The 27,618-nt window shown below is 34.3% G+C and overlaps 3 protein-coding genes across 4 annotated transcripts in view; 2 read left to right on the forward strand and 1 right to left on the reverse strand.

Moving 5' to 3' along the window:
- LOC21398701 (alpha,alpha-trehalose-phosphate synthase [UDP-forming] 1) overlaps window positions 1–7,599 on the forward strand; it is an 8,938-nt gene extending 1,339 nt beyond the window's left edge. The window contains exons 3-19 of the mRNA XM_024164783.1: window positions 8–321; window positions 570–667; window positions 824–1,212; window positions 1,332–1,446; window positions 1,588–1,689; window positions 2,363–2,513; window positions 2,701–2,789; window positions 3,194–3,242; window positions 3,870–3,970; window positions 4,743–4,930; window positions 5,019–5,136; window positions 5,529–5,705; window positions 5,789–5,911; window positions 6,002–6,089; window positions 6,203–6,333; window positions 6,528–6,626; window positions 7,165–7,599. Of these exons, the coding sequence (XP_024020551.1) occupies window positions 8–321; window positions 570–667; window positions 824–1,212; window positions 1,332–1,446; window positions 1,588–1,689; window positions 2,363–2,513; window positions 2,701–2,789; window positions 3,194–3,242; window positions 3,870–3,970; window positions 4,743–4,930; window positions 5,019–5,136; window positions 5,529–5,705; window positions 5,789–5,911; window positions 6,002–6,089; window positions 6,203–6,333; window positions 6,528–6,626; window positions 7,165–7,599 (2,767 nt within the window). The remainder of the gene's footprint in view (window positions 1–7; window positions 322–569; window positions 668–823; window positions 1,213–1,331; window positions 1,447–1,587; window positions 1,690–2,362; window positions 2,514–2,700; window positions 2,790–3,193; window positions 3,243–3,869; window positions 3,971–4,742; window positions 4,931–5,018; window positions 5,137–5,528; window positions 5,706–5,788; window positions 5,912–6,001; window positions 6,090–6,202; window positions 6,334–6,527; window positions 6,627–7,164) is intronic.
- Window positions 7,600–14,109: 6,510 nt separating this feature from the next.
- Window positions 14,110–23,205, forward strand: LOC21398702 (subtilisin-like protease SBT5.6). The gene is made up of 9 exons (XM_010096814.2): window positions 14,110–14,187; window positions 14,297–14,489; window positions 14,612–14,800; window positions 15,205–15,316; window positions 19,018–19,579; window positions 21,249–21,349; window positions 21,448–21,805; window positions 21,904–22,117; window positions 22,435–23,205. Exons 1-9 carry the CDS (start codon window positions 14,110–14,112, stop codon window positions 22,980–22,982), a joined length of 2,355 nt encoding a protein of 784 aa, XP_010095116.1. The 3' UTR covers window positions 22,983–23,205.
- LOC21398703 (pentatricopeptide repeat-containing protein At4g18975, chloroplastic) lies at window positions 22,770–26,958 on the reverse strand. Of its 2 annotated transcripts, XR_002902099.1 has the most exons (8): window positions 26,708–26,958; window positions 26,503–26,604; window positions 26,315–26,415; window positions 26,115–26,211; window positions 25,840–25,983; window positions 24,183–24,395; window positions 23,714–24,005; window positions 22,770–22,837 (listed from the first exon to the last, which is right to left on the reverse strand). XR_002902099.1 is itself a non-coding variant. In XM_024164773.1 (7 exons), the coding sequence occupies exons 1-7, from the start codon at window positions 26,777–26,779 to the stop codon at window positions 23,796–23,798; spliced, it is 939 nt and encodes a 312-aa protein (XP_024020541.1). In that variant the 5' UTR covers window positions 26,780–26,958; the 3' UTR covers window positions 23,336–23,795. The 2 variants fall into 2 exon arrangements, 1 of the variants encoding a protein (XP_024020541.1); XM_024164773.1 differs by lacking the exon at window positions 22,770–22,837 and having other exon boundaries at window positions 23,336–24,005.
- Between the last annotated feature and the right edge of the window lie 660 nt (window positions 26,959–27,618).

Genomic DNA, 27,618 nt, shown 5'->3' on the forward strand with positions numbered 1-27,618 from the left:
GGGAAAGAGAGTTAAGGAAATCGAACCGGTCTATCCATTCGAATGAAGAGGGAAGGGACAGCAGCAGATTGCAGGCTGAACTCTTTGGGAATGATGCAGTCATTATTGAGGGTGACAATTTGGGTTCGCCTCATGAGGAAGAGCTTTCAGAAGGGGCGGCCACAAGAGCTTTTCTTGATGGATGCGAAAGGCAAGAAGGGCAGCCTTTGAAACAACGTCTGTTGGTGGTAGCCAACAGGCTACCTGTCTCTGCGGTCCGGAGGGGTGAGGACTCATGGCAACTAGAGATAAGTGTTGGCGGGCTAGTCAGTGCGCTTTTAGGTAAAATGATTATCAATACTTCTGTTTTGAATGGTGCCTTAGAATCCTCTTGTGGTACTTTCCTGTTAATCTTTGCCTTCTGTCTTACGAATACATATAAATCTTGCAATTATTATTATAATAAGTTGCATAATAACTTAGATATATTCCAATAATGACAAGATTTTACACATCTTCTGGTTCTTTTAATTCACAAATTTCCTTTACTTGTAAATGAAAACTCAGTTAAACCTGGTTTATTCTTGAAGGAGTGAAGGAGTTTGATGCTAGATGGATTGGTTGGGCTGGTGTAAATGTGCCTGATGAAATTGGACAAAAGGCACTAACAAAAGCTTTAGCCGAAAAGGTTCAAAATTTTTCAAATCTTGAGGTTTTTTGGAACTTAATCTTATCATAAGCATAACATCTTTCCCTTTCAGCCTTCTTCCGCTTCTCCCTTATTAGAACAGACACATTCAGACCAGGAGTGCTTTCGCTTGATAGTTCTATTTGTTGACTGCAGAGGTGCATACCGGTATTCCTTGATGAAGAGATTGTTCATCAATATTACAATGGTTACTGTAACAACATCTTGTGGCCTCTTTTCCATTATCTTGGGCTTCCACAAGAAGACCGCCTTGCAACCACCCGTAGTTTCCAATCTCAGTTTGATGCGTACAAGAGAGCAAACCAAATGTTTGCTGATGTTGTAAACCAGCATTATGAGGAGGGAGATGTTGTGTGGTGCCATGATTATCATCTAATGTTTCTTCCAAAATGTTTGAAAGAATATAACAGCAATATGAAAGTCGGTTGGTTTCTCCACACACCGTTTCCTTCCTCGGAAATTCATAGGACACTGCCATCTCGATCGGAGCTGTTAAGATCTGTTCTTGCTGCTGATTTGGTTGGGTGAGTCGTTTTATTTTGCTGCATGATAATCAGATAGCTAATATTTTACTTTTGAGTACTTAAACGATCTTAATATCTTATTCTCATGTTCACAATTGTTTGGATTCTTTGACTCCTAGTTTCCATACGTATGATTATGCAAGGCATTTCGTGAGTGCTTGCACCCGTATACTTGGGCTAGAGGGTACACCGGAAGGAGTAGAGGATCAAGGAAAGCTGACTCGTGTTGCTGCGGTATAAATAGCTGGTCATGCCTTTTATGTCCTTTTGCTAACATTTAGAACTCTAAAATAGCAGTTTCATATTGCAGTTTTCGTTATGTAATTTCTTGTGATTCCCACATTCTTTTCTTCCATTTTGGACCATGAGCTACAGTTTCCTATTGGGATAGACTCTGATCGGTTCGTACGAGCCCTAGAAATCCCTCAAGTCCAGGAGCACATGAAAGAACTGAAAGAAAGATTTGCTGGCAGGAAGGTAGAGCTTGTTTATTTATCTATTTCCTTTGAGAAAACCGCAAACAGATTTTCCTGCTTCATTAAAAGTAAAGTACATCAAAATTTTGAACCAGTATGTCTAGTTTCTTTTTTTTTTTTTTTTTTTTTTTTTAAAAAAAAGGGGGAAATGAGAAGAGTGTAATGAATATTGGATAGTTAGTAAAGTGTACATCCCAGTGCTAGCTTCTTTGTCTGCTAATAGTTGCACTATTCTAAACTTAGAAACTCTTCCTTTCAAATTCTCCTGCAATTTCAAAAGTAAAAAATTGTCTTTAATCTGTTTTTATTGATCAAATTATGTTGCTGGAATGAGTTGGCCAATTGGTTAGCATGAAATTCTTCTTCCATACCATCTCAATAGCTGATTTTCCACCTTTACTTAATTTTCTTTTTCCTCATCTTTGCTAGATGGTTTTTTAACCACCCTTTTTGGTACTTCTCATATCTCAGTGTTTGCAATTTTGTATATGTTTTATTAGTGAGTTCGGCTGTTTTGAGATGTCGATGATCTTATGCTTCCACATGATTTGTTCTCAGTTTTGATTAATTCCTTGTATGGTCTTGAATATTTAATTCACACTCTCCTTGATATTTTCATAAATCAGCTTATTATGTGTGCTAGTTACTTACCATTGTCATTCAACTTTGGGAAGGTGATGTTAGGCGTTGATCGTCTTGACATGATTAAGGGAATTCCACAAAAGATTTTGGCATTTGAGAAGTTCCTCGAGGAAAATCCTAACTGGCGTGACAAAGTCGTTCTGCTCCAAATTGCAGTGCCAACAAGAACAGATGTTCCAGAGTGTATGTTCATTATTAAGATATTTTCCTACTTCGAATTTGGTTCTCTTATTTATGATTAAATCTTGGATTCCTGTGTGGGTTTCTATGTCTCAGGAGATCAGAGATGCTCCTTTGTCTTAGTTTAGTCAAGTAACTTTATGTTACCTTGAAGAAACTATTCAGTTTATTTTATTTGTTTAAATGTCAGATCAAAAGCTTACAAGCCAAGTTCATGAGATTGTGGGACGCATTAATGGAAGATTCGGAACTCTTACTGCCGTCCCCATACACCATTTGGTTTGTCCTTACATTAACTCCTGATTATACATTTGTCAGAACTTTTTCAAAGTGAAACTTATACATTCAGGAAAAAAATAATAGAAGGTTTTTTCTAGAGGTATTCAAAAGAAATTATTCATCGGTTCTTATCATTTAGTGAACTTTCTAATGACATTTTTGGATATGGATGACCACAACTAGAAAGATAGATAAACGTAGAATTTCTTTTGAACAGTGTAATATGTTATCTTGTCTTCTGTTGTTTGTCCTTTTCTGTAAATTGAAGATTTGAAACAAATATTTAGACAAAATGTTCTATGGGTCATATTTCTACATCTCTTCATTAACATTCCGCTGTTTTCAACTATTATTGTTCATTGATCATGTCAAGAATGCTAAAACATTTTGTTTTGTATTTACAGGATCGATCTCTCGATTTTCACGCATTGTGTGCACTATACGCTGTTACTGGTACTCATTTTTTGCCGCAACACTCACAGCCATTAATGAATGTTGTCTTTCAAGATAGATAAATTGTTCTCATACTTCTGTTGTGACTCCAAAATCAGATGACTAAGGTACAGCTATAAAAAAATAAAAATAAAATAAATAATAAAAAAAAGCCTTTCATATTTTGTGCCAGGCTAAAAGAGAAACCCCAAAATGGCACTACAAAAAAAAAAAAAAAAAAAAAAAAAAAAAAAAAAAAAAAAAAAAAAAAAAAAAAAAAGAAAGAAAAGAAGAAGAAGAGAAAGTAGAGAGAAGAAAACCTTTGAATTAACAAAAAGGCAATTGGATGAGAGGTTTACAAGTTAAGATGTCGTCTAATAAATCCAAAGCATTGGTCACTGATGTATTTCAGGATTTGGTTACTGATGCAAGTTAAAAATAAATGGCAAGTCTTTACAAAGTAGATTCACATTCCTGTTCTTCTGGCCATTGGAAAAAGATTAAAATTTCGTTTTTGTACTTTGGTGTTTTTAAACATACAATTTAAGTTCTTTATCTAACTAGCATGCAGTAGGTAACCAGTCAAGATGCGTATTTTTCCAACTTATATGTATATAATTTAATTTGTTTGACTTTTTTCATCTTTAGATGTGGCACTTGTTACTTCGCTGAGGGACGGAATGAATCTCGTGAGCTATGAGTTTGTTGCTTGCCAAGCGTCAAAGAAAGGGGTTCTCATTCTAAGTGAGGTAATTACAGTTATCCGTGTTTCTATGTGATTCTTTTTGGTCCATTTTGACAGAGTGAAAAGCTATCTTCTTCTTTCTTTACGAAAATTCTTTGGCTACCAAATAAAGATCATTCTTATGGAAAATAAAACAAGGAAAAAGGAAAAACTAGAGCTCTACAGGGCTCTCTGTTTGAAAGATACTGGGGGCAAAGTCCAAAGAGGATACCAGCAGAGTCCGACATTCATAGGAATATCAAACATCTATGAATATATCATTCACACAGCAGTACACATTTCTTGCTCACTAAATGATACTAGAGGTTGAAATGAAAGGCTCAGACTATTGACTCATTAGACTCGGATTCTTCTCAAAAGACTACGCTTGGTTGAGCTTAGGAATAAAGATAAGTATAGCTTAAATAACATGTCGGCATTCTCATCCGTTCGATCTATCAGAGATCAATAAAAAGCATTTTTTATCACTGTTATGGAAGAGCATGCATCTCCTGCTTATGTCGGATATAGTACACAACACATTTCACCTAGTTTGTACTGTTGGTAGAGCTAACCTTGCCTGATATCCATGCAGTGCTTATACGCTTTTGAACACGTGAAAAAGTTTCAGCAGAGTATGCATTACTTAAGTGATGATTTTCTAATATTTCAAGTGAAAACATGGTGAATTAGCTTCATTTTCTGAATATAACATAGCTTATTGTATGAATAAAAAATGTATTGGCTTGTAATTTATCTTCAACCCCCTCTTTCCACAATTCTTCTATTATACTTAGTTTGCAGGTGCGGCACAATCTCTCGGTGCTGGGGCAATCTTAGTAAATCCATGGAACATAACAGAAGTTGCTGCTTCCATAGGTTACGCTTTAAACATGCCAGCTGATGAAAGAGAAAAGAGACACCAGCATAACTTCATGTATGTAACTACTCATACATCTCAAGAATGGGCCGCAACCTTTGTTAGGTATGATCATAGCTTGGTGATGCAGTGGATTTTTTTCTTTTTTCTTTTTTCTTTTTCATTCTAAATTCTGCATTCTTCTTTTCTGAAGTGAACTCAATGATACTATTGTGGAGGCTCAACTAAGGACTAGACAAGTTCCACCTCTGCTTCCAATGAAAGAAGCTGTTGATCGTTATTTGGAATCCAATAACCGATTACTTATACTGGTATACATCAATAATCAATTCCGGGCTTTAGCTTAGTTATCAAAGTTCTCAGTAGAGCAGGTGAAGTAAAACTTGTAAGGTGCTGAGATGTGAGAAATATGAATATATAGTACATATAGTTTTTGAAGCTCAAATCAAATATTTCAATCTTTTATGATTAACCTACAGCTTCCTTTTGCAAAGTATTCAAGGTTTCATTCATTTTCTTCTCTCTGGTCTTATCTTTTGAATCAGGCCCTTCTCATTTCTTCACCATAGGTTGTGTTCTATCCATGTTATTGTCATAATTTTATCTTTAGAAGTTCATGAATTAGTGTTGATTTCCAAGGATTTTGCTTTTCGTTCTGGCAATTAAATTAGCTCGGTTTCTTAAGTCTTCCATCTTACTACAGGGATTTAATGCCACTTTAACTGAACCACTTGGTGCCCTTGGGAGGAGAGGTGGTCAAATAAGAGAAATGGAGCTTAAATTGCACCCAGATCTCAAAGAACCATTGAAGAAGCTCTCTGATGATCCCAAGACAACAATTGTAGTCCTTAGCGGAAGTGACAGAGCCGTCCTTGATGAAGTACTCCGGTTTTTCTTTGAAAGTGCGTTATTCTGTGCGTTGCTCGTTATGCACTTGAATCAACATTTTCTTTTCTTTGGCAGAACTTTGGTGATTTTCATATGTGGCTGGCAGCAGAAAACGGAATGTTTCTTCGTCTTACAACGGGGGAATGGATGACAACAATGCCAGAAAACTTAAACATGGAATGGGTTGACAGCGTGAAGGTTTGTTTACAAAACCAAGTGATGACATATCCTCTCTCAATGAATTCTCTTTCAACTTGGACTTCTCTTTCTTGTTTGAGATTATTTCAGCATGTGTTCGAGTATTTCACCGAAAGAACCCCCCGATCTCATTTCGAGCTCCGTGAAACATCACTTGTATGGAACTACAAGTATGCAGGTACCAAACAACACAAAAAGTATCCTCTTTTCTCATCCTTCTCTAGTTGCTGTTAAATATTTGTGATGGTGTTGTACCTTTCATTTCTTTTAAGAGTTAGTTCATACTATTAGATGTTGAGTTTGGAAGGCTTCAAGCAAGGGACATGCTGCAGCATCTTTGGACAGGGCCGATCTCGAATGCATCTGTCGATGTCGTCCAGGGTAGCCGATCTGTGGAGGTCCGAGCAGTCGGTGTCACCAAGGTACTATGCATTTTTTATGACGGACCTTGATAGTTTGTCACTGATTTAATGAAAAGCATAGTAGCCTGAAGCTGAAGATTTTGAAGGTCTAGCCCGTAATGGGAGTCACAAAGTTTTTATGTTCCAGTTGTTCAATGTATAAAAAAGAAAACGCATTATTTCCTTCTCTTCTGATGTGGTCATCCCGTTTACAGGGAGCGGCAATTGATCGTATCTTAGGAGAAATAGTGCACAACAAAGGCTTGAAGGCACCTATTGATTATGTACTGTGTATTGGCCACTTTCTCCCTAAGGTGGTCTCTCTCTCTCTCGCTCTCTCTTTCTCTCTCTTTTCGTGTTCATTTATTACACTATAAGCAACTCTTTTTGTCACAAACATTTCCTGATCTTGATTAGAAAAAGGATTATTCTTACCAATTCTCCTCATATTATAGGATCATTCTCACCTTACTCTCTGAACTTTAAAAACTCCCACTTTGGCCTTTAAATTTTAGACTAGTCTCATTTAATCCCTCTGCTAGAATCTCAGTTGAAAATAGACAGGAAAAAAGGGGTATTGCGGTCATGTGGTCTTAGCGTCCTCTTTTTTCGTCTATTTCTAATAGAAACTCTAACAAAAATAGCGGGACTAATTCAAAATTCAATAGATAAAGGAGAGTTAAGAGTTCGAGTTCGAGAGGAAAACTGGGAATTACCTAAAGTTTAGGAGGGCACAGATGAGATTAACTCTTAAGAAGAAAGAAAAATGATTTCCATATCTTAAGACAAATGGAAACATACCTCAAGACAAATGGAAACAAGGGTCTTATGCATTTGGATATATTTGTATAGGATGAAGATGTCTACACATTTTTTGAGCCAGAGCTACCTTCTGAGGCACCATCTACACCAAGAGCCACAGTGACGAACTCCGTAACTCCACCAATGCCAAAGTTTTCGGCCGGAAAAGGCGGGTCCAAGTCGTTTCGCCTTAACAAACAACGATCCATGTCTACTCTAGAGAAGAAAGCAAACAACCAAGGGAGTAGTACGAATGCTGCATGGAGGCCGACATGGCGCGACAGAATGTCTCTGCACGAGGGTTCTTCCGTGCTTGATCTCAAGGGGGATAATTACTTCTCTTGCTCGGTCGGACGAAAACGTTCTAGTGCACGGTACCTCCTCGGGTCGTCGGACGATGTCGTTACTCTCTTAAAGGAGCTGGCTGAGCATAACTCCCTAATTCATTCTACATCCCCTGATCCCAGTGTTTCTTCTACTGTGTAAGTGGATTCTTATAGCTCGTTTGGTTGGAGGATTCGTTCTCTGATTTGAATTATGATTCATAGTTCGTTACAGTATTTTTTCTAAAAAAAAACACACGTAAATCAAAAATAGTTCTAATCTCATGATTCTAATCCATAAACCAAACGGGCTAAGCGTTGATATCCACATTTGTCAGTTTCCTTTTCACAATCATAGAAGATTATTTTCATTCCTTGGATATACATCACTACGGTGTTAAGACTTTTTCCAATGTCCACAATTCACATGACTATCTTGTAGACACAGGAAAATTACTGATATTCTTTATTGATACTTGAACAATATGAAAGAAATTAAAGAAAAAAGAAAAAAATATATATAGATCTTGCTTTTACCTGCTTAATTCATTCCTAAACTTTTTGCCCCTCTCAAGTTTTTCTTTTTAAAGGATGATACTTTGACGCTCTATATGTTCAACCGATACCCTTTCTTAGTGAACACGAAATCTACGCATTTGACGCGCAAGCTTTACTGACGTCGGAATGAATTATTATTTAGAGTTTGAGTAGAGTAAACTACTATTTTAACTAGAAATTCTATTCAATTTAATTGCACGAGAAGAAAAAATGTCACGTTTTCACCAGCTGTTGTATTCACTCGCGCATTGTTTAATTTGAAATCCATATGTAGGATGTTAATGGGGCGGGGAAAATGGTGCTGCAGCCCGCCCTGACCCTAATGGATTGGGTCTGACCTGCACTTTATGGGCAGTGGCGGAGCCACGTCAGGCCTGGGGCAGATGCCCCACGGCCCATATGGCTCCTTTACCATTACAACTCAAGCCTAACAAAAATTTCTTTTTACAAAGTTTCTCCTAATTTGCCCCCCTAAAATTTTGTATTTACAATATTTGTATTCATATTTTTAGAAAAGTTTCAGTTATACCCCTAAAGTTTGGCAACTTATTCATATTTTACATTTAAGATACTAAATAATCCAAAAATCAACCATAATATTATATAAATCCACTGTAAAACTACAAAAGTGTATTAAACTAAATTAAAATTATTATATTGTCGTTTTAGTTAAAATTTTAGTTTACTTCACGTCCCTCCTAAAAACATTTTCTGGCTCCGCCTTTGTACTTTATGGGTTGCCCGCTCTTTTATGATATGAAGTAATTTACGAGAAGGAATATACCCTACCACAAAACTCAATTCCTAGTAGTAAACAAGTGAGAACAACATGCAACAACATGCATACTTGAGGCTTCACTTTTGAGATTAAAAGAAGAGACGTATCTAGATAAATTCTGAAAGAAAAAATGGAGAATTTACTCATAAAAATACATGAGTCTAGACCTTTACATTTTACTTTTGATAAATACTCTTTTATTAGTGTGATTATTTAACAAAAAAAGTTATAAATTAAGAATAAAAAATAAAAATCTTAACTCGTGTACTTTTAAAATGTATTTATTAAGATTATTCATTCTGAAATAGACATGAAGTTTCAACTATGTACCAAAAGTGGAGAGGCCCAAAGTTTTGACAATCCTGAAATGGACGTATTTCATGTCGTTTTCTTGCATGCAGACATATAATATCAATTCTCTTCTTTTCTTCCCTTATCTACAAATCTTTTTATTTTCAATATGCATGTCATGCGTCTAAGTGACCGTATCTATAGATGAAAGAAATTTTATTCCTTTTTGGTCAAGTATTTCGACACTGCCGAAAGCTAAGGTCCAAAATCAAGAATTTCTTAATCTTGATGCGTTGAAAAGAGAATAAAGAAAACTAGTGGGGAAAAATATCTGAAAGTGGCTGTAATATCAAAGCAACGTGTTGCAACTGAAAAGTGATGACTGGTGGTTTACAACTTTCCAGGTTCCCCTTAAAAGAAGATAAAAAATAAATAAAAAAAGATCTTCAAGGTCGGTTGTGACATTTAATGATTGATTCATTCCGTTCGACTAAGAATGTTTTTCCTTGGCATGAAAATGAAAAGAAAATTATCCTCTTTCTCAGTAACGAGTGTTTATTGTGCCTCATTACTGTGAGGAACGAGAATTTAAGTAGTGACTCTGATTAAAATGAATGAATGTCAAATTTATTCATATATATTTATATTTATAAGTTTATATGTTATAAATTAATAATTATTTAATTATGTAAAAGGATTTTTACTAATTATATTGCTAAGATTTTTATTTCTAAATTTAGTAAATATTACAAAGGAAATTGGATTCTTCCTTCTTCATATAAATAAAAAAGAGAAAATTAAATTATTTCACGCTACACAGTTTAAAATCTTCTAATGAGGATAATATTGGCCTCAAAAAACCCTAATATAACTTCTTTGATTTTTTTTAAGAGAAATTACATTTAATTAAAAACTGATAAACAGATGTCTTGATACAATACTAATGACTCATTAGAAGAATGGACGCATGCTTGAGGATCAAAAACGAGAGAACACCTCAGCACACTAATAATGAGCACACAAAAATCTCAAATTGAAGAAACCCATCCCATCGAGATAGGCTTTTGAGCGCTACAGGGACAGATCGTCAAACCCCACAAAGAGGAGATATCTACACGGTATGAAAAAATTCTAGCCATACCAAAAAAACCCTAACAGGAGACATACAAACGGCCCTAAACTGATCACCAAAAACTAACAACAAATAGCAAAACAAACGAGGGTCGAATAGTGAGACCACTACCCTTATTACAAACATGAAAATTACATCAAAAAAACAGAAAAAACCTCTGACCAGCGCCGTTAGAAGCCTCCGGTGAAGGGCAAGGGCAACCGGCCAGTAGGCCGTCAAGGGAGATAGCCGGCCAAGAGATCTCAGCCACCAAATGAGAAACTCACTTGGAAGCGAAGTCCCTCCGTTCTGCTTTCAAGCTCCAAACCGGTTTAGATCCATCCATACAAAGCCACCATACCATACACTGCCAGCACCAATGAGAAGCTCGCGACGAGGCGAGCCGGAGGACTAAATTTCATGACCGGGAGCCCGGCGACCCGTCTGGAGGCGGCCCCAGAACTCCGGCCATCGTTCACTATTTTTTCTCTGGTTTGTGTGAGAGAGAAAGAGAGAGAAATCGAAACCTAATATTAGTTGTGGATTTTGTGTGCTTAAGAAAACAAAGGCGGGATTTTCTTTTTGTTTTGTTTGTTTTCAAAATAATACATGAAGATAACCTTGTTTTATCTTGTTATCTCTGTTTTTTTTTTTTTTGTTTTAATTTGGGGTGAGAAAATCCGAACTCTAAATCTTATAACGGAGTCAGGTGTGAAATTACCTTAAGATATTCATGCAACCACAGGACACAAAAACACCTTCATATATATGAAAACATTATTTAATTGGTGATTAGTTAGGCCATATTTGACATTAGATCGGTGGAAAATTGTCCTGTCATGAATTTTCGGATGAAAAACATAATTTCATTACTAATAATAAGAATCTCCTGCAAAAATTTTCCTAAAAATGGGTGGATTATTGTATTTTTCCGACGAAATGGATTGTTTTTCATAAGAAAAAAAGGATCTTTTTCCCAATGAATGGAAATTCATTTCCATTCATTGGAAAAGATTTGTTGCTAAAAAAACTTTCTATTTTTATTAGAAGATTTTAGTAAATTAGTAGGGTTTTAATACTTAGAAAAATACTATTCATCCCAACTTGAGTTGAGTTAGGATTACGCAAACAGTGAGTCCCATAACTGTCAACTCGGTTGAGTCGCTTGAAGCCCACTCCATATCTAATCTCGATTCACACCGATTGAGATAAATAGACTTCTCTAATTTCTAACATGAATAGTGAACAATGTACAACCAATCCAATATCCATGTGTATAAACCAAAGATAAAGTATCTTATTCAAACTAAAGTTGACTTTTCACATGTTTGGACAAAATTAGGCTAGAGATGAGAGGGCCATTGGCTAACGGCCATTCTGGTACTTCTTTCTTCCAGAGATTGCGCTTTACTGATCGAATCATGCGTTAAATTTTGCATATACTATATTGCACAGGGATATTGTTGGGAGGAAAGGCGCCACATGAATAATTGCTCGCGCATATATATATATATATATATATATATAGTGGTACGCATGGGGAAAAATCGTTCCTGTAATTGACACAAATGTGACACTCTTCAAAAGCATGGGATCCATATTGAGCATGACTAAAGTAGAAAATGTGACATAAAAAACGGTTAGGACACGTTGAAAGTCCAAAATGCTGACAAAATTTGAGGTTTACTAATAATTTTTCTTTCAAAGTGTCAAAACACTTGGTGCACGCTTCTGAGTTGCGTGGTCCTTTTAAGCTCATAATTGAGCCCGTTTAGTTCGCTTATTCTAGTTTTTAATTTGAGTTGAGATGTGATTTTATGTGAGAACTTTTTACTGTAGCAAAAAAATTAGATGTGACTGTTTCTGAGAGCTTTTTATTGTAGCAAAACTCAAGTATTTATATCATTCCACAACTTGTTTTGCTCCTGCTCTGTATCTAGGCAGCTAGCTACAATCTACAATATGGCCTAATAACAAGTATTACTATATATACTTTGATTTTTAAATAAACCCCTATCATGATAATGCTCATTTCTTTGTAATATTTGATCATGTTGATTGATTGAAACCTGAGTTACTCCAATGTTTGAAAATTAGAGTAGGTAATTCGTGTTAGTGGGTCGAATACGTATTCTGTCAAACTTTATATATAACAACATGTCACATATACGTGAATATGAACACGGCCCATTTAAATTTTTAGGTCAAAGTACCTTAACTCTAAAATAAACCAATTATAATTGTAGTGACATGATACATCATGATTCATGCATAACCCATTCAATAAATGGATCATACTCATGTCATATCAACACAACATGATCCATCAATAGTTGAATTAGTATATATTAACCTATTTTTCTACGCAAGCAAATCAAACTACCTCCTTTCAAATAACCTAACACAAAATCAAATATAATAAAATAACTCGAAAGCACAATGTTCCAACAATATTTGACATGTTTATGACTTTTTTTCTTAAAACAAATTATAACGGCTCAGTTTTGAGTTGGAAACCCAATTTGAAATTTAAATTGTTATTGTTTTGAGTTAAACTATTATTTGATTGTGCTAACTATGTGTTTATCTGAATTCATTTAAGGTAAACTCTAACTCACTGACACGATAAAGGTATTAAATCGTAAGGTATTAAATCGTATTGGCGTGTCATAATCTAGAATACAACTACAATGTATGATGAATAAGTAATAGCCTTTCTAGCTATTCAATAGTTTAAGTTGTTTGCATTGTTTAATGCAAACAAAAAAAAAGTTGTTGAAGTCTTACAGTTTTGATCTTGGACATGTGGAAAGATATTTTTAAATTAGTGACTAAACCAACATTTTAAACACACAAAAAAAAAGTGATTAGTAAAAGAAATTTGAAACAACACGTCTTATCTCTAAGCGTTTTATAAAAAAACACACTGATCTTCATGGGAGTTTCTCTAATAGGATAAAAAAAATGAATTACAATAGTTTCTTATTTTCAGTTATCAAATTTGTATCAAAAACTGTTTATTACGCATAATATTTTAATCTGATCTGATTTTGACTAAATCTAATAGTTAAAAACTAGCTTTACTGGAGAAGAAAAACAATATATATATATATATATATATCATAATACTCAGAACTGGTATTTAGATTTTCATTAGCATAGTATAATGCTTTGGATTGATCCCAAAAAAAACTACTCAAATTTCAAGTCACGTATATTCCTTTGGAAGAATCAAAAGATAAAACGACCAGAAATATTCCTATATACATAAAGGAAAAAAAAAATCTTCCGAAAAGGGTACATAATTTGGTTTTACTTTTTTTTTTATAGTTAGTGTTTTTTTTTTCCTTGAAAAAGGATAATATTATAATTGTTTCTTACAGCTGTCACGAACGAAATATGTACTGTCTATATTCAAACTTTCCCCTATTAACAAACAAAAGATTCTAAAGTAGGGAAAACTAGATCCTTTGGTATTTTATTCAAACTTTCCCTTAACGACGAACGTTTTTTATTATTATTATTATTATTATTATTATTATTATTCATAAGTCAACTAAAAGGACAATAAAAAAAAGTAAAAATAAAACTGATCTACTAACTCACTCAAAGAGTCCACTGGAAAGAAACTCTATAACAACAACGTAATATATTTAAACCATAGCCATAATATATATATATATACATATATATTCCAATTATATTGATAATGTTAATATAGAATTTCAAATATTAAATCCCACCACAGAACAGATAATTTCAAAAAAAAAAAAAAAAAACCCATCACATAATTTGACAATCTCTAATTATAGGTTCCAACCTGTACAATTTGATTAGGACTCGGAAACTATATATATAAGGACAGACTGTTACCCAATATATATCGCCGTTCCAAAATCACAATTCTCCTTTACAATATCATCAATTCAACAACAATGAAGAAATCTTCCACAATCTCCTTCTTCCTCTTTCTTCTCCTTATTCCTCTCCTAGCTTCATGCTCAGAAAAACAGGTTCAATTTCCTTAGCGTATTATAATATATACAACATTAATTTAAAACAAAATTTTCTTTTTGTATATCTTTTATGTATAATTATACGTAATCTTATTATCATTCACAGGTTTACATAGTATATTTTGGAGAGCATAGCGGAGAAAAGGCATTGCAGGAGATAGAAGATGATCATCATTCGTATTTGATGTCCGTTAAAGAAACTGAAGAAGAAGCTAAATCCTCTCTTCTATACAGTTACAAGCGCAGCATCAATGGCTTCGCGGCGCTTCTCACCCCTGAACAAGCCTCCAAGTTATCCGGTAAATTAAGAACTAATTAACAAAAAAATAATAATCATTTTGTTAATATCTTTCTTTCTTTTTCTTTCTGTTTAATTTCCTAATTAAATGCTTCATAAATTTTTCTTTTTCGATTTGAACAGAACTTGGGGAAGTGGTTTCGGTGTCGCGGAGTGACCCGAACAAGTACTCCACGCACACGACGAGGTCGTGGGAGTTTTCGGGCTTGGAAGAAGGCGAGGGACATGGAAACCATTTCTTCAAGATGGGTGGAGACCTGTTGCCCAAAGCTGGATATGGCAAGGACATCATAATTGGCGTCTTGGACAGTGGTAAATATACTGTATATAAATGTAATACTGCTATATATACCAATAGAAATCCCAAAATTAAACGCCTAAATATTTATCACCAACCCTATGTATAATAATCCGCTAGGCCCTACATTTCTCGCGTAAAAATATAAATACGTGGAGAGATAACTGTAAAGCCTTCAATTCATTGACATGTGAATTTGTGATTGATCAAAATTATAGATATGATTTTTTGTATTATGTTTTCTTGTGACTGTATTGCATGTGACTTTGGTATAATGTGTAAGGAATTGTATGGAGAAGGGGGCTAGAGATATGATTGCATGTGAATATACATATACATATATGTGTGTGTATATATATATATATATGTGTGTGTGTGTGATATAGCTAAAAAGTCTGGTGTGTTGATATTCATTCAGGTGTGTGGCCAGAATCAAAGAGCTTCAGGGACAAAGGAATGGGACCCGTTCCCAAATCATGGAAGGGAATCTGTCAAACAGGAACTGCTTTTAATTCATCCCATTGTAATAGGTAAGCAAGCCATTTTTCTTTTCTCGTGACGCTATATATAAGTATATAAATACTATATATATGTGCGTATATGCATGTATATGTGTGTGTGTATATATATATATATATATAGTATTTTTGGGTTGTGTCATGTAGTAAACTTTTTGGTTTCTATGGCTGCGTTTCGTTTTCGATTGGCCCTTGTGCTGGGTGAGAAGAGTCTAGGCACACATACATGTGAAAAGTTTTTATTTATTTCTTTTCAACTATATAATATATGTGAAGAGCACTTAATACATGTTATAAGCATTTTGCCTTTTTCCTCCACTTTTCTTGGACCCTACGGGCATTTTCTTTCATGGATCGTAAAAGAACATGTAAGATGTTGATACAGATTGTGAGCCTTTGTCTTGCATTGATTATGCCTTTCTTAATTGAAGCGACAGTTCTAATAAATGCCACAAAGTGACTTCCATAGAAACGACTCAATCCTATTGTTTCTTGCAATCATCATTGGTCATATTTTATAATATTAAAAAAATACTATGTATTATATATAGATATATATATATATATATATATATATTAAATTTGAGGTGCTAAATTTAAAAACAGGTAGAATTAAGTGTAAAATTACTGTTAAATGTATGCAATCATTAAATTATATAAAAAAACTAAAGAAAATTCTCCTAACACCTATTAATAATTAGTTTTATTTGTCAAGCGTGAATATATATATATATATATATATATATATATATTGAAACCAGTAAAACTCAAACAATTGGACGGTAATTGATTAGCCTCTATTAGTTTTTGTCATCCTATAAATCTAACTGAGTTTCTTAAGTTTCTTAACTATTTGACTTTCTCTTCAGTGAAAAAATCACTACATAATTAGCATTAAGTATTTTTTTGCCTTAACCACCTCTAATTAGAACACACATTAATTAATAAGGAGGCGGCTGCAATATTGGATAATAATATTATTTTTATACCATCTGTTAGGCATATAATTCAACCATAGAATAATCATATCTTATCATAAACCATAGAAGAAGATAATAATAATAATAATGTGTCATTATCTTCTTTGAAGGGCAACTAAGAGTCCGTTTGGTACCTAGATTCATTCCCTGATTCGAATCATGGTTCGTGGTTCGCTACAATATTTTCTCTCATAAAAAATACACGTAAATCAAAAATAATTTTAATCACATAATTTAAATCCATGAACTAAACGCCACTTAAATCCTAGAATTCCAACATTGTAAACACTTCTTTAGTCTTGTAAGGGGGACCATCAATAATTCCCTGTTCAAGCAGTCGTAATTGCCTGACTAGTCTAAAGTAGGTGCCGTCGTTTTCAAATTCCCAAACATATATTCACCACTTGCATATATATATATATATATATATATATATATATATAGCGTCGTAGGGAATTGGTATTCACGTGTGCACTTTCCTTTGGGAATGGTATTTGAAAAACCTTGTCCTTTTTTTTTAAAGAATTCAGTACTTAAATTCATTGAAAACAACTCACCCATCATCATCTTAATTTGCAGTAAAATACTTATTTGGCTTTGTACAATTGAACGTTTTTTAATACTCAAAATGATACATTATGAGTCCATTTAGTTCGTTGATTCGAGTTTTTAATTCAAGTTGAGATATAATTTTATGTAAAAGTTTTTTACTGTAGTAAAAAAATTAGTTGTGACTGTTTCTAAAAGTTTTTTATTATAACAAAATTCAAATTCTAAACTTGAATCAGTGAAATAAACAGAGTTCGTATAATTTTATAATAAACATATATAGTTGGTGTTTGGGCCTGCATACTGCCCTGGAGTAACGTGTTTTCTATGAGAATATATACAGCAGTGTGATAATTTATAAAAATAGATAAGATACAAATTAATATTGTGAATTCCCATTTTGATAACCCTAACTTGTCCATTTCCAATCCAATAGGTGGTATGAGTGTTTTTTTTTTTGGCTTTTTGCATTCCCCATCTTGTGAACTTCTATCAGCATTAGAGGACAACTTTCTCTGTTTTATTCCAATTTTTTGCAGCCCTACTTGATTTCCTGTGTTGCTTTGTATATTATTTATTAGTGGACTAATGACTGTACACTTGTATGTATGTATGTATATACGTATGTATGATAGTATGTGTGTATACTAAATTCATGATATGACTTTGGGATCAAGAGACGCCAAAGTGATGGACAGATTAGGCCTGTGATAAATGAAAAACCCTATGGCGAGACAAGGTGTGGGTCCCACGTGAAAAGTTCATTTCTTAAGTATGACGGAGGTACAATCCCGTCGGAACTTTTAGGAGTGCGCGTGATAAATAGCCAATACGGCTATGTGTGATTAATCCAATACATCATTTATATGACGTAGGTAAAGCTATGCCAATCAATGAAAGAGTATTTGTACTTAACTGACATTTTTTTCTAACACTTAAACTGACATTTCAAGTGCTTATATAACATCATCTAGGCTTTAACTGAGTATATGTGTTACTATATATATATATATATAATTGGTCTACATGGGGTCTATTTTTGTTATGTGTGCTCCATATATGAGACAGATTTTATTCTTAGATGCTAATAGCAAGACTTGCTATCGTTTTACATTTTTTTTTTTTTCAGTTATATAATTGCACTAAGAACCAGTTTAGGATTGCCAAAAAAAAAAAAAACAACAACAACAACAAAAAAACAAAAGGTTAAAATTTCTTTTACAGCTCTTAAAAGAATTATCAAGAATTTCAGTAACAACTAACCGGTGTTTGGTTAAAATGCTCTTAGGAGTTTGATTTTATTATTTCATAGGATAAAATCATTTTAATACTCTTACAGTGAGACATCTTTTTGATATCTTGTATTTTTAATACTATCAAAATAATACCTTCATTTTTAAAGAAATACATTTTCGGTACTCTGAGATTAATTTTTAAAACATATAATATCCAAAATGACCTTTTCATTTAATTAATAGGAACTAATAGCTTTAAAAATATTTTTAAGACATTTTAAAATATTTTGATTTTAAATTTTTAAAGTATTTTTAGAATTTTTTTTAAATGATTGGTTTGTTGTTAATTAGGATTTTTTTTAGTAAGACGTGTTAAAAATGATCGACAAAAAATCCAATTATATTTCACCTCTGTTTTAAGAAGCTAAAAATTCTAATTAGGAATTAAAAACTTCTTTAATAAGCACAACTGCCGAAAAGCCTATGTTGTTCTTTTTCTTTTTTTTTAGGGAAAGCCCAAGTTAATTTTATTGTAAAAGCCAGGTCATATACTTACGGTACATTAGCCTTTTCTTCTTTAATGAATTTAAGACGACTTACAATTGGGAACCGACTTACAATTGCTTCTGAACTTTAGTTTCAGAGCTTTATGAAATATAAAAAAATAATAATAATACTACTAATAATTCTTGTTTTTTTTTTTTTTTTTTGAGGGGGAACCTAACTTATTATTGTTCATAAATTTTTGTAAGATATCTTTACAGCGTAAAAACATAACTTAACTTATTATTGATCATATATTTTCAAGTCCAAAACACATAAGTTAATGCAAGCTTTCAGAATCTTTTTATAAAAAAAAAATGTGGAGCTCGCTAAAAGATCATATTACTCAAAAAAAATGTGGGTCAAAATTCAAATATGCATATAACTTGTTGGCTTTATTTTGCAGGAAGATCATAGGAGCTCGCTACTACCTTAAAGGTTTTGAGAAACAATTTGGCCCTCTTAACACCACCGAGGACTATCCCTCACCCCGTGACAAAGATGGCCACGGGACTCACACCGCCTCGACTGTCGCAGGCCGAACCGTCCCCAACGTCGCCGCCATCGGCGGCTTTGCCCACGGCACGGCCTCAGGGGGTGCACCCTTGGCCCGGCTCGCCATATACAAAGTGTGCTGGGCGTTGCCAGGCAAGCCTAAAGTCGCCGGCAACGTATGCTTAATGGAGGACATGCTAGCGGCCATTGACGACGCCATCGCCGACGGCGTCCACGTCATCAGCATATCGATCGGGACATCGTCGCCTGTCAACTACACCGACGATGGCATTGCCATTGGAGCATTGCACGCTACGAAGAAGAACATTGTTGTGTCTTGTAGTGCCGGCAACAGCGGCCCGACACCGGGGACTTTGTCGAACCCGGCACCGTGGATCATCACCGTCGGAGCTAGCAGTGTAGACAGAGAGTTTATTGCGCCTGTTGTGCTTGGAAATGGCAAGAGAGTTGAGGTAATTAAGAAAGAAATTTTGCATACTATTTTTCATGTGGAGACCAAAATATTAAATATTACAATTAGTTATATTATAAGCAATAGTGTACTCAACAATGTTATATATTATAATATTAAGAGAAAATTGTTGAACTTATGCATAAGCATTTTTATCTCTTACTCTTGATTAATACTTTCTTGACTAATGTAGTTATTTGATTAAAAAAGATAGTAATCATGAATGAAAGGTAAAAATTTAGACACATTTTAAAGTATTAGTCTTCTTTTTTTATACTTAATTATTATCCTAGGCAAGAGTATTTTAACAAGAATTGACATGTCAATTTATGGTTAGATAAAGAAAAACAGTGACAATAAGTATCATGACTTTATAATTCAACCATAAGAATATGTTGCTTATAAAAAAAAAAACAAAAAAAAAAGGAAGAAAGGAAGAAAGAAAGAAAGAAACACCATAAGAATATGTTGGTAAGACCATTTTTTTTTTTTTTTACATATTTTAGTGACTTAAATTGTTTGTTATCATTTTAAGATGGACATTTTGGGTATTTTCAAAAAGTAATAGTTATCATTTTATATCTTGTGTTTTGGGTTTATTCAAACAAATAAGTTTATTCAAAAAAAATAATTTTACTTTTGATCTCATTAAATATATATACCTTTAAATTAGATTTAATATATAAATTTATATATTTTCATGGTCAACCCTCAATTTTAACATTCAAAATGCCTAAAATACCCTTAATAAAAAATGGTAAATGAAAAAATCCAAATATATATATACATATATATATATATATATATATACTTACAAGTTTAACCTTAAAATATGCAAAATACCCTCGAAGTGGTTTTTTTGTGTGTTTTTTATTTTTATTTTGTTTACTATCAAAAAGCTCTAGTTTTTTTTTTCTCTTTTTTAAATAATAGTTGGGTAATTTTAAAGGTCAAAATCAATTGTTGACTAGATGAGCTGCATACTTGTATATTAAATTTAATTTGAATGTATATATTTAATCAGATCAAAAACTCAAAGTATAATTTTTTAATAAACCCAAAATACAGGGTATAAAAATATAAATATCCATTTTAGAAATCTAATGGTGGGAGTGTCATGATGATTTTTAATACAGAAGATGCACTGCAATATTAATGTTGGGAAGCTCTAGTTTTCTTTTTTCTCTTTTTTGAATGATAGTTTAGTAATTTTAAAGGTTAAAATCAATTATTGATTAGATAAGCTATAAATTTTTATATTAATTTTAATTTAAAGGTATATATTTGATGATATCAAAAATTCAAAGTATAGTTTTTTAATAAATTTTGGGTATAAAAATATAAATATCCATTTTAGTAATCTAATGGTAGGAGTGTCATCATGATTTTTAATAGAGAAGATGCACTACAACATTGATGTTGGGGGGTGTCGTTCGGTGTAATAACTATTCATAAAAATATTGATCTATAATTAAGACTTTTTTTTTTCTGTAAAATTTTGTTTGCCAAATAATTTGATTGCTGTGTAGTGTTACTGTTAAGAGTTCTCTTCAAATGCGCCTAAGACTGGTTGGTCTAGTGACACTTGGGGGACGGTTGCGGGTTGATCCTGCGTTATATCAAAAGGAGCGCTTTTCAAATGCTGATCTGAAATTGATCTTGTTCTTCAGGGACAAACCGTCACACCAAGTAAGCTAAATCCAAAGAAGATGTACCCTCTGGCCTATGCGACCGATTTAGCTGAACCGGGAGTGTTAAGAGATAATGCAAGGTAAGATCATACATGATCTTGGTTTTAAAATTGTGCGATATATATTGCATTTTAGCTACTAATTTTGGTTTAAGTAACAAATTTCAATTGTTTTTCAGTCTTTGCCTGCCGGATTCTCTGTCACCGAAAAAGACCAAGGGAAAGATAGTATTGTGCATGAGAGGCAACAACTCAAGAGTTGGAAAAGGCTTAGTCGTGAAGAGTGCTGGTGGAGTTGGTTTCATACTAGCAAACACCCGAGCAAACGGAGCTGAGATACCTTGCGATCCTCACCTTCTTCCAGCTACGGCGGTGACTTACAAAAATGCCATGAGAATTCTTGAGTACATCAACTCGACCAAATGGCCACGGGCAAATATCTTACCGGGAATGACGGTGTTGCACACCAAGCCAGCACCTTTCATGGCCGCTTTCACTAGTAGGGGTCCAAACGTCATAGAACCAAACATTCTCAAGGTACACTCTGATCTACCGTCTTTTATCATCTCTAGAAATGTATACATGTAATAGGGTTTTGAAAGATTTTGGTGTTCATGATGGTTCATTTTTGGCAGCCGGACATAACAGCTCCAGGACTGAACATATTGGCAGCATGGACTGAGGAAGATTCACCTACAAAGCTGCCGAATGATCCTCGTATTGTCAAGTATAACCTAGTCTCAGGAACTTCAATGGCTTGCCCTCATGTTGCAGCCACCGCAGCACTTCTTAAGGCCATTCATCCTACTTGGAGCAGTGCTGCCATAAGATCTGCTATCATGACCACAGGTAAATTACTTGTAAACATCCATAAGTCGGATTTTGGTTATTTTCATGGCCACAGGTAAAAAACTTGAAAGATTTATTTTCATCATACTAGGAAGCAAGTCTAAACTTTAATGCCGATTTAGCATAACTATGCTTGAGGGCTCAGTAGTGTGTTTGATAAAGATCCTTTTAAGCAGAACTGTTACATCGCCAGCGTAATCCACAACACAAATGAGCATTTCAGAAAACTAATTCTAAGCCTTTTAAGCAGATTCAATCAAACTATGTTGAACTGTAAACCCTACATCATTTGTTTATTTCATCTCTATATATTGCAGCCATACAGAAAAACAATCTGGGTTTGCCATTCAACGAGGAGGATGGCAACTTAGCAAACTCCTTTTCATATGGCTCTGGCCACTTCCGCCCTGCGAAGGTGGCCGATCCTGGCCTTGTCTACGATGCTTCATACACAGATTACCTTCTCTACTTATGCAGCATTGGTGTAAAGGTCGTTGACTCATCATTCTCCTGCCCAGTAAAACCGCCTACAGCCATGGACCTCAACTATCCTTCACTGGCCATCTCCAAACTCAATGGCACGGTGACTGTCAAAAGGACCGTCACAAATGTGGGTCAACCCAAGAGCACTTACTTCTTCAGCTCCACGCCTCCATCCAGGGTGTCAGTGAAGGCGAAACCAAGTATCTTATTCTTTAACCATGTTGGCCAGAAGAAGAGCTTCACAATAACAGTTGAAGCAACAAGTGAGAAACCAGTAACGAGCAAGAATGATGAGAAAGAGGAAGAGTATGCTTTTGGATGGTATTCTTGGACTGATGGACCCCATAATGTTAGGAGTCCCATCGCAGTGTCCTTAGCCTAGTTGTTTTCAACGGTTTACATCTTTTCTTTTGTGTTCTTTACAACCCCCCCCCCCCCCCCCCCCCCCCACACCAAATTTAGTATTATGGGGACATAGAGAAAGAGATAAGGAATACCCAGCACAAAGTGTCAGGGTGTCCTCATTAGGATGAAAACAATAATTATATACGCCTATCCAATATTAGTTCCTCAACATTTTCCTCTCTTTCTAAAGCTCTGCTTATGCGCACTTCCTGAAAGCATGACAAATGTTAGTAGCGACAAGCATAACAATTTTGTAAATCCTCTCAGTTAGGAAAGTGAATTCCTTATATTTGACTATGAGGATCTGAAGGTGAAAAATATGTTGTTCTAAAAGCCTGCATCAGGTCGATTTTCATTAATCAGCGGACCAATTCTGCATCTGTGAGTGAGTGCACTTAAAATAGGTCTGTATGTCTGTTAGAATCATGATCAGCACTTTCCAACACTTCACTGTAATTACTACAACTATTGCCTCTTTGCAACTACAACCAACAAGCACTTTCCCAATCTCACTCCCAAAATCAAATGGACCAGCCTTAACCTCTAAGTGAATTACAGCCTTCATGCAAATAATGTAAAATAAAATAATGAGATTGTATACAGTCAGGAAAGGGGGAAAAATCATCTTAAAAACTAAAGAGCAGCTAAAGTCTATACAAGAAGAATCCACCAGTTTTATGCTGATAAAAGAGATTAAGCCAACCATACCTCTCCAGCAAGAACAAAGTTTTCTCCTGGTGATCTCCCCAATAAGTAAGTTCTACGGCCTGTTCAACCGGCGCACTCACTTTTAGTTGGTTAATCTGCCATTGTCAGCCGATGGATCTCTTCTCACTCTAATCCTTTCACCCTTAAAGTGAACGTACTTCCATTTGCACTGGTATTTTCTCAAAAGAAGTTTTTTCTTCTCTTCTTGGCCAAGTTTCTGGAAGGCATAAGCCACTCTCCTGACAGTATCTTCATCTAGTCTTACACTCAGTTCCTCCATGTCCGCAAATACCTGATCAATTTCAAAATGAAAATATGAAACTCCGAATCATCCTTTAATTGTACCATACTAGTTGTAAAACTGAAGAACCAGATACGCGCAAAGAAGTTTAACAATTGAAATTCTAGTGATAAGGTTAATCAATTCATCTGTTTTTGAAAAAGATAAAAAGAAAATTAGTCACAGTACCTCTATTATCTTATCTTTCACGTCATGATGATCATACAATGCAATCATCCTCGAAAATAGCCGCTTTGAGATAGAACGCTTATGTGTATGCAAAATCATGTTCCAGAATGATTCAGCTTCATCTACCCTCTGATCCATGTCAAATGCTAGTAGAAGAGTGTCATACGTTCCCATTGTCGTTCCTTGACCTTTGCTCAACATCCACTTTGCTACCTGAATAACACTGAGATTAGCAACCAATAGAACTTTGTAATACCTGACTGAGCTAAACATATTCATGTACATCCACAATACAGATAATTGACCAGTGCGGAAAGCAAGCACTAAAAGTCTTCCAATGACGTAGCCTGGTCAATACACTTCTAGATTGTTCAATAGACCTTCCTATATGGTGTACAAACGGACATAATATTTATTGTACAATCAATATAGAACCAATTTTGTGAAGTTTCTCAGGAACATTATAAAGAATCCAATAAGATTGTTGAATGTTAAAAGAGGAAATACTATTCAAAATAATTTTTCAAGCATATGACAGAAAACTTATGAAAGTGATAGGCCCCCTGTACGTTTTACCTACGCACGTCGTAAGAAACTTGGAGGCAAAGGAGGCAAAGGCAGGGCATTTCAAGTGACATTAGGGATGTTGAAGTGGCAGAAGGTGAATCCGCAACTTTGGGTGATGACAGAGAGGGTGAGCTGGCAGTCATGGAGACGCCTATTGGATGCAATGATGTGGGAATGCTCAGGAGAGAGAAGGGGCATTGGGATTGATGCGGTTAGTTAGTTAGAGGGGAGCGAATAAAACAAGAGCTGATTGGTGGAGGGGGTATCGATCAACTTTCACTATTTTCCGTACTTAGACGAGCTTATGCTCTAGGGAGTGCAAGGGGTCACTCGAGCCAAATCTTTGTATTTTTCCAGGCATTTATGCAATCTAAGTCTAATTACAGGGCTTGATCGAACTGTTTTTCTTCCTATTTTCTTGTCTAATTTGAGTTGCTTGAGCCGGTTGTATCAGAAAGATCTTGGTAGACGTATGAAAGTCCAATTCTTTTGGCCCATGGAAAATAAACAACATTATGTCTTCAGGGAAAAGTTACGCTGCTTATGACAATTATCCCTTTGGTAATCTCGGTCATAGATACGTGGCATTTCAGCCCCACACTTCTACATTTTATTTTCACAAAAGCATCCATCCTCACTAGTATTGATGAAGAAGCACAATATGAAATCCACAACCATGATCAACAAAGTCCAAACCAAAATCCAGCAGAAAAATCTAGGAAGTACCCAATAAACTTATTTGATGTTGAACTGGACCAAAATTTTGTGGTTTTAGGACACCCATGTTTCACTTAAGCTTAGATAAAGAATTGAATGGGGACATAAAAACCAAAAATGTTCACCCGTATTTTATTTTTACTATTTTATTAATAGAGGCCATCCTAAAATATAAGGAAATCCGGAATTGCTGATCAGGTTTGACAATGGAAGTTATAACCCTATCTATGCAATGAAACCATCTAGATATATGAACATGAATTTTCGGCTATTATTTGTGCGACACAACTATAGTCTAATAAGAGAATTCACATGTATCATCACAAATACCAGAAGTAATTCTCATCAATAAGAAGCACACTAAGAGTCATACTTGAATCACTCGTTTCCATTGACTCCTCTTCCTCAGGATTCTCAAAGCTTTAGCTGCTGCAATCAATGGAAACTCCGTCTCCCAAGCTATCCATTTATTTAACGCTCCATAAACAACCTCTTTCTCATTAGGAAGAACAGAAAGCTGCCAGATTTTCCAACACATTAAAGAAGAAGGAAATCTACAACCTAATTTCTTCTACAAAAGTCACAATTCAATACAATACCAAAAGCAAAAACCAACATTGACAAGCACAAAAGATGCCTAAAACTCACAATTCTAATAAGATTGAGCGCCTTCTGACCCGAGCCCGCAGAATCTTTTTTCTTCCACAAATGATACTCTTTCTTCCCCGTCTTCTTCACTAAGTTCCTAAATTCCATGTAAAGAAATTCAATACAAAGCCTTTGCAATCTACCAATATTTAAATTCAGAAAAGAAACCAAACATCATAAATTAGATATTTTTGACATACTTTTCAATTGCCTTTGAACTAGTTAGCGGTTCTCCATTACCCTTGATGGAGCAATTGTGATGGGAATAATTCATGGTCAACTTGTCATCAAAAGATATTCCCTAAAGGGGGAAAACCCCAAAAATCAAAACCAGCTTTTATCCAGAAAGTTCAAAAAAATTTCATAATAAAAACCAAGTTTTACTAACCTTTGTAGCAAATAAAACAAACCCAGTTTTTTTCTTGAAGCAAGAAATTTTGCAGCTTGAGAACCCAAACCGGAAGGGTAAAACTGCCTCAGTTGTCCTTACCTGATGAATTAACAAAATAAATAAAGTAATGAAACCCCAAAAAAAAAAAAAAATTAATAACCCAAGACGAAAAATAATATGAAGAAAGTGAATGAAATATTACATGATTGATTCCTGGTGAGAGGAAATGGCAAGGAATTGAATTCCCGGTGCTTATAAGGACTGTAGTCGCCATAATCTCCCAAAAACCTCAACCAAATTCAACCCCAAGCATTCAATAGCTATTCTGAATTCTGCATAGAGCAATGTGAATAAGACTAAAAACGCAGACTAGCAGTGAGCAATACATTTATTTTTTTTTGTAATACATTTATTTATTATTTAGCTGAGTAGGCTCTTATGAACCAGTGCGGAGAAATTTCATGGAATAACTAACCAATAAAGTGAATTCATAAAAAAAGATCTTTTTTATTTCTACAGATAACCACAATTAGATTTAATAAAAAAATAAAAAAATAAAAAAAAAAGTGTGTCTATTGTTGGTGGTTCTTTAAGCATTTTACAAATATAAGTTTTAAAACTTATTGTGCTAATAAAACTTTTTATTAAGTTATTTTTATAAATGATCATACATGACTCTCTCTTTAAATGTTTTTTCTTTTGCATGACTTGAATTATAATTTAAATTGTGTATGTGAAAAAAAAATACTGTAGCAAAAAATTAAATTTAAATTTTTTTATAAAAAAATACTGTAACAATATGACTTGAGTTATAAAATGAATATACCCATTAACAAATTTTATAAGAACAATGCTATGAAATAATCACCCATTAATAGAAAGTAAATCTTGTAGCATGTAATCTATAAATAGGGTCCATTTCTTATTCATAATGGTGTTTTGATGGTGCGTCTAGCAATTTTCAAGTTATATTTTTCAGTATGAAAATAAAATAATGTATTTGTATATATTTTATATTATCTCCTATGCATAATATTTTTTTTCAAATGTTTATCTATTTTTTTGCAACAATCGTTGAGCTTTAAACTTATAAAAGTTAATATAATGATCTGA

Source organism: Morus notabilis, unplaced genomic scaffold (genome assembly GCF_000414095.1).
Source record: "Morus notabilis unplaced genomic scaffold, ASM41409v2 Scaffold1187, whole genome shotgun sequence".
NCBI lineage: Eukaryota > Viridiplantae > Streptophyta > Magnoliopsida > Rosales > Moraceae > Morus > Morus notabilis.

Coding starts and splice junctions, on each gene's coding strand:
- LOC21398702 (XM_010096814.2), top strand. CDS start 14,110: ATGAAGAAATCTTCCACAATCTCCTTCTTCCTCTTTCTTCTCCTTATT. Junction 15,317..19,017: donor AATTCATCCCATTGTAATAG/GTAAGCAAGCCA, acceptor TTTATTTTGCAG/GAAGATCATAGGAGCTCGCT. Junction 21,350..21,447: donor GTGTTAAGAGATAATGCAAG/GTAAGATCATAC, acceptor ATTGTTTTTCAG/TCTTTGCCTGCCGGATTCTC.
- LOC21398703 (XM_024164773.1), bottom strand. CDS start 26,779: ATGGCGACTACAGTCCTTATAAGCACCGGGAATTCAATTCCTTGCCAT. Junction 26,212..26,314: donor AGTTCAAAGGCAATTGAAAA/GTATGTCAAAAA, acceptor CATGGAATTTAG/GAACTTAGTGAAGAAGACGG. Junction 25,984..26,114: donor CGCTCAATCTTATTAGAATT/GTGAGTTTTAGG, acceptor AAAATCTGGCAG/CTTTCTGTTCTTCCTAATGA.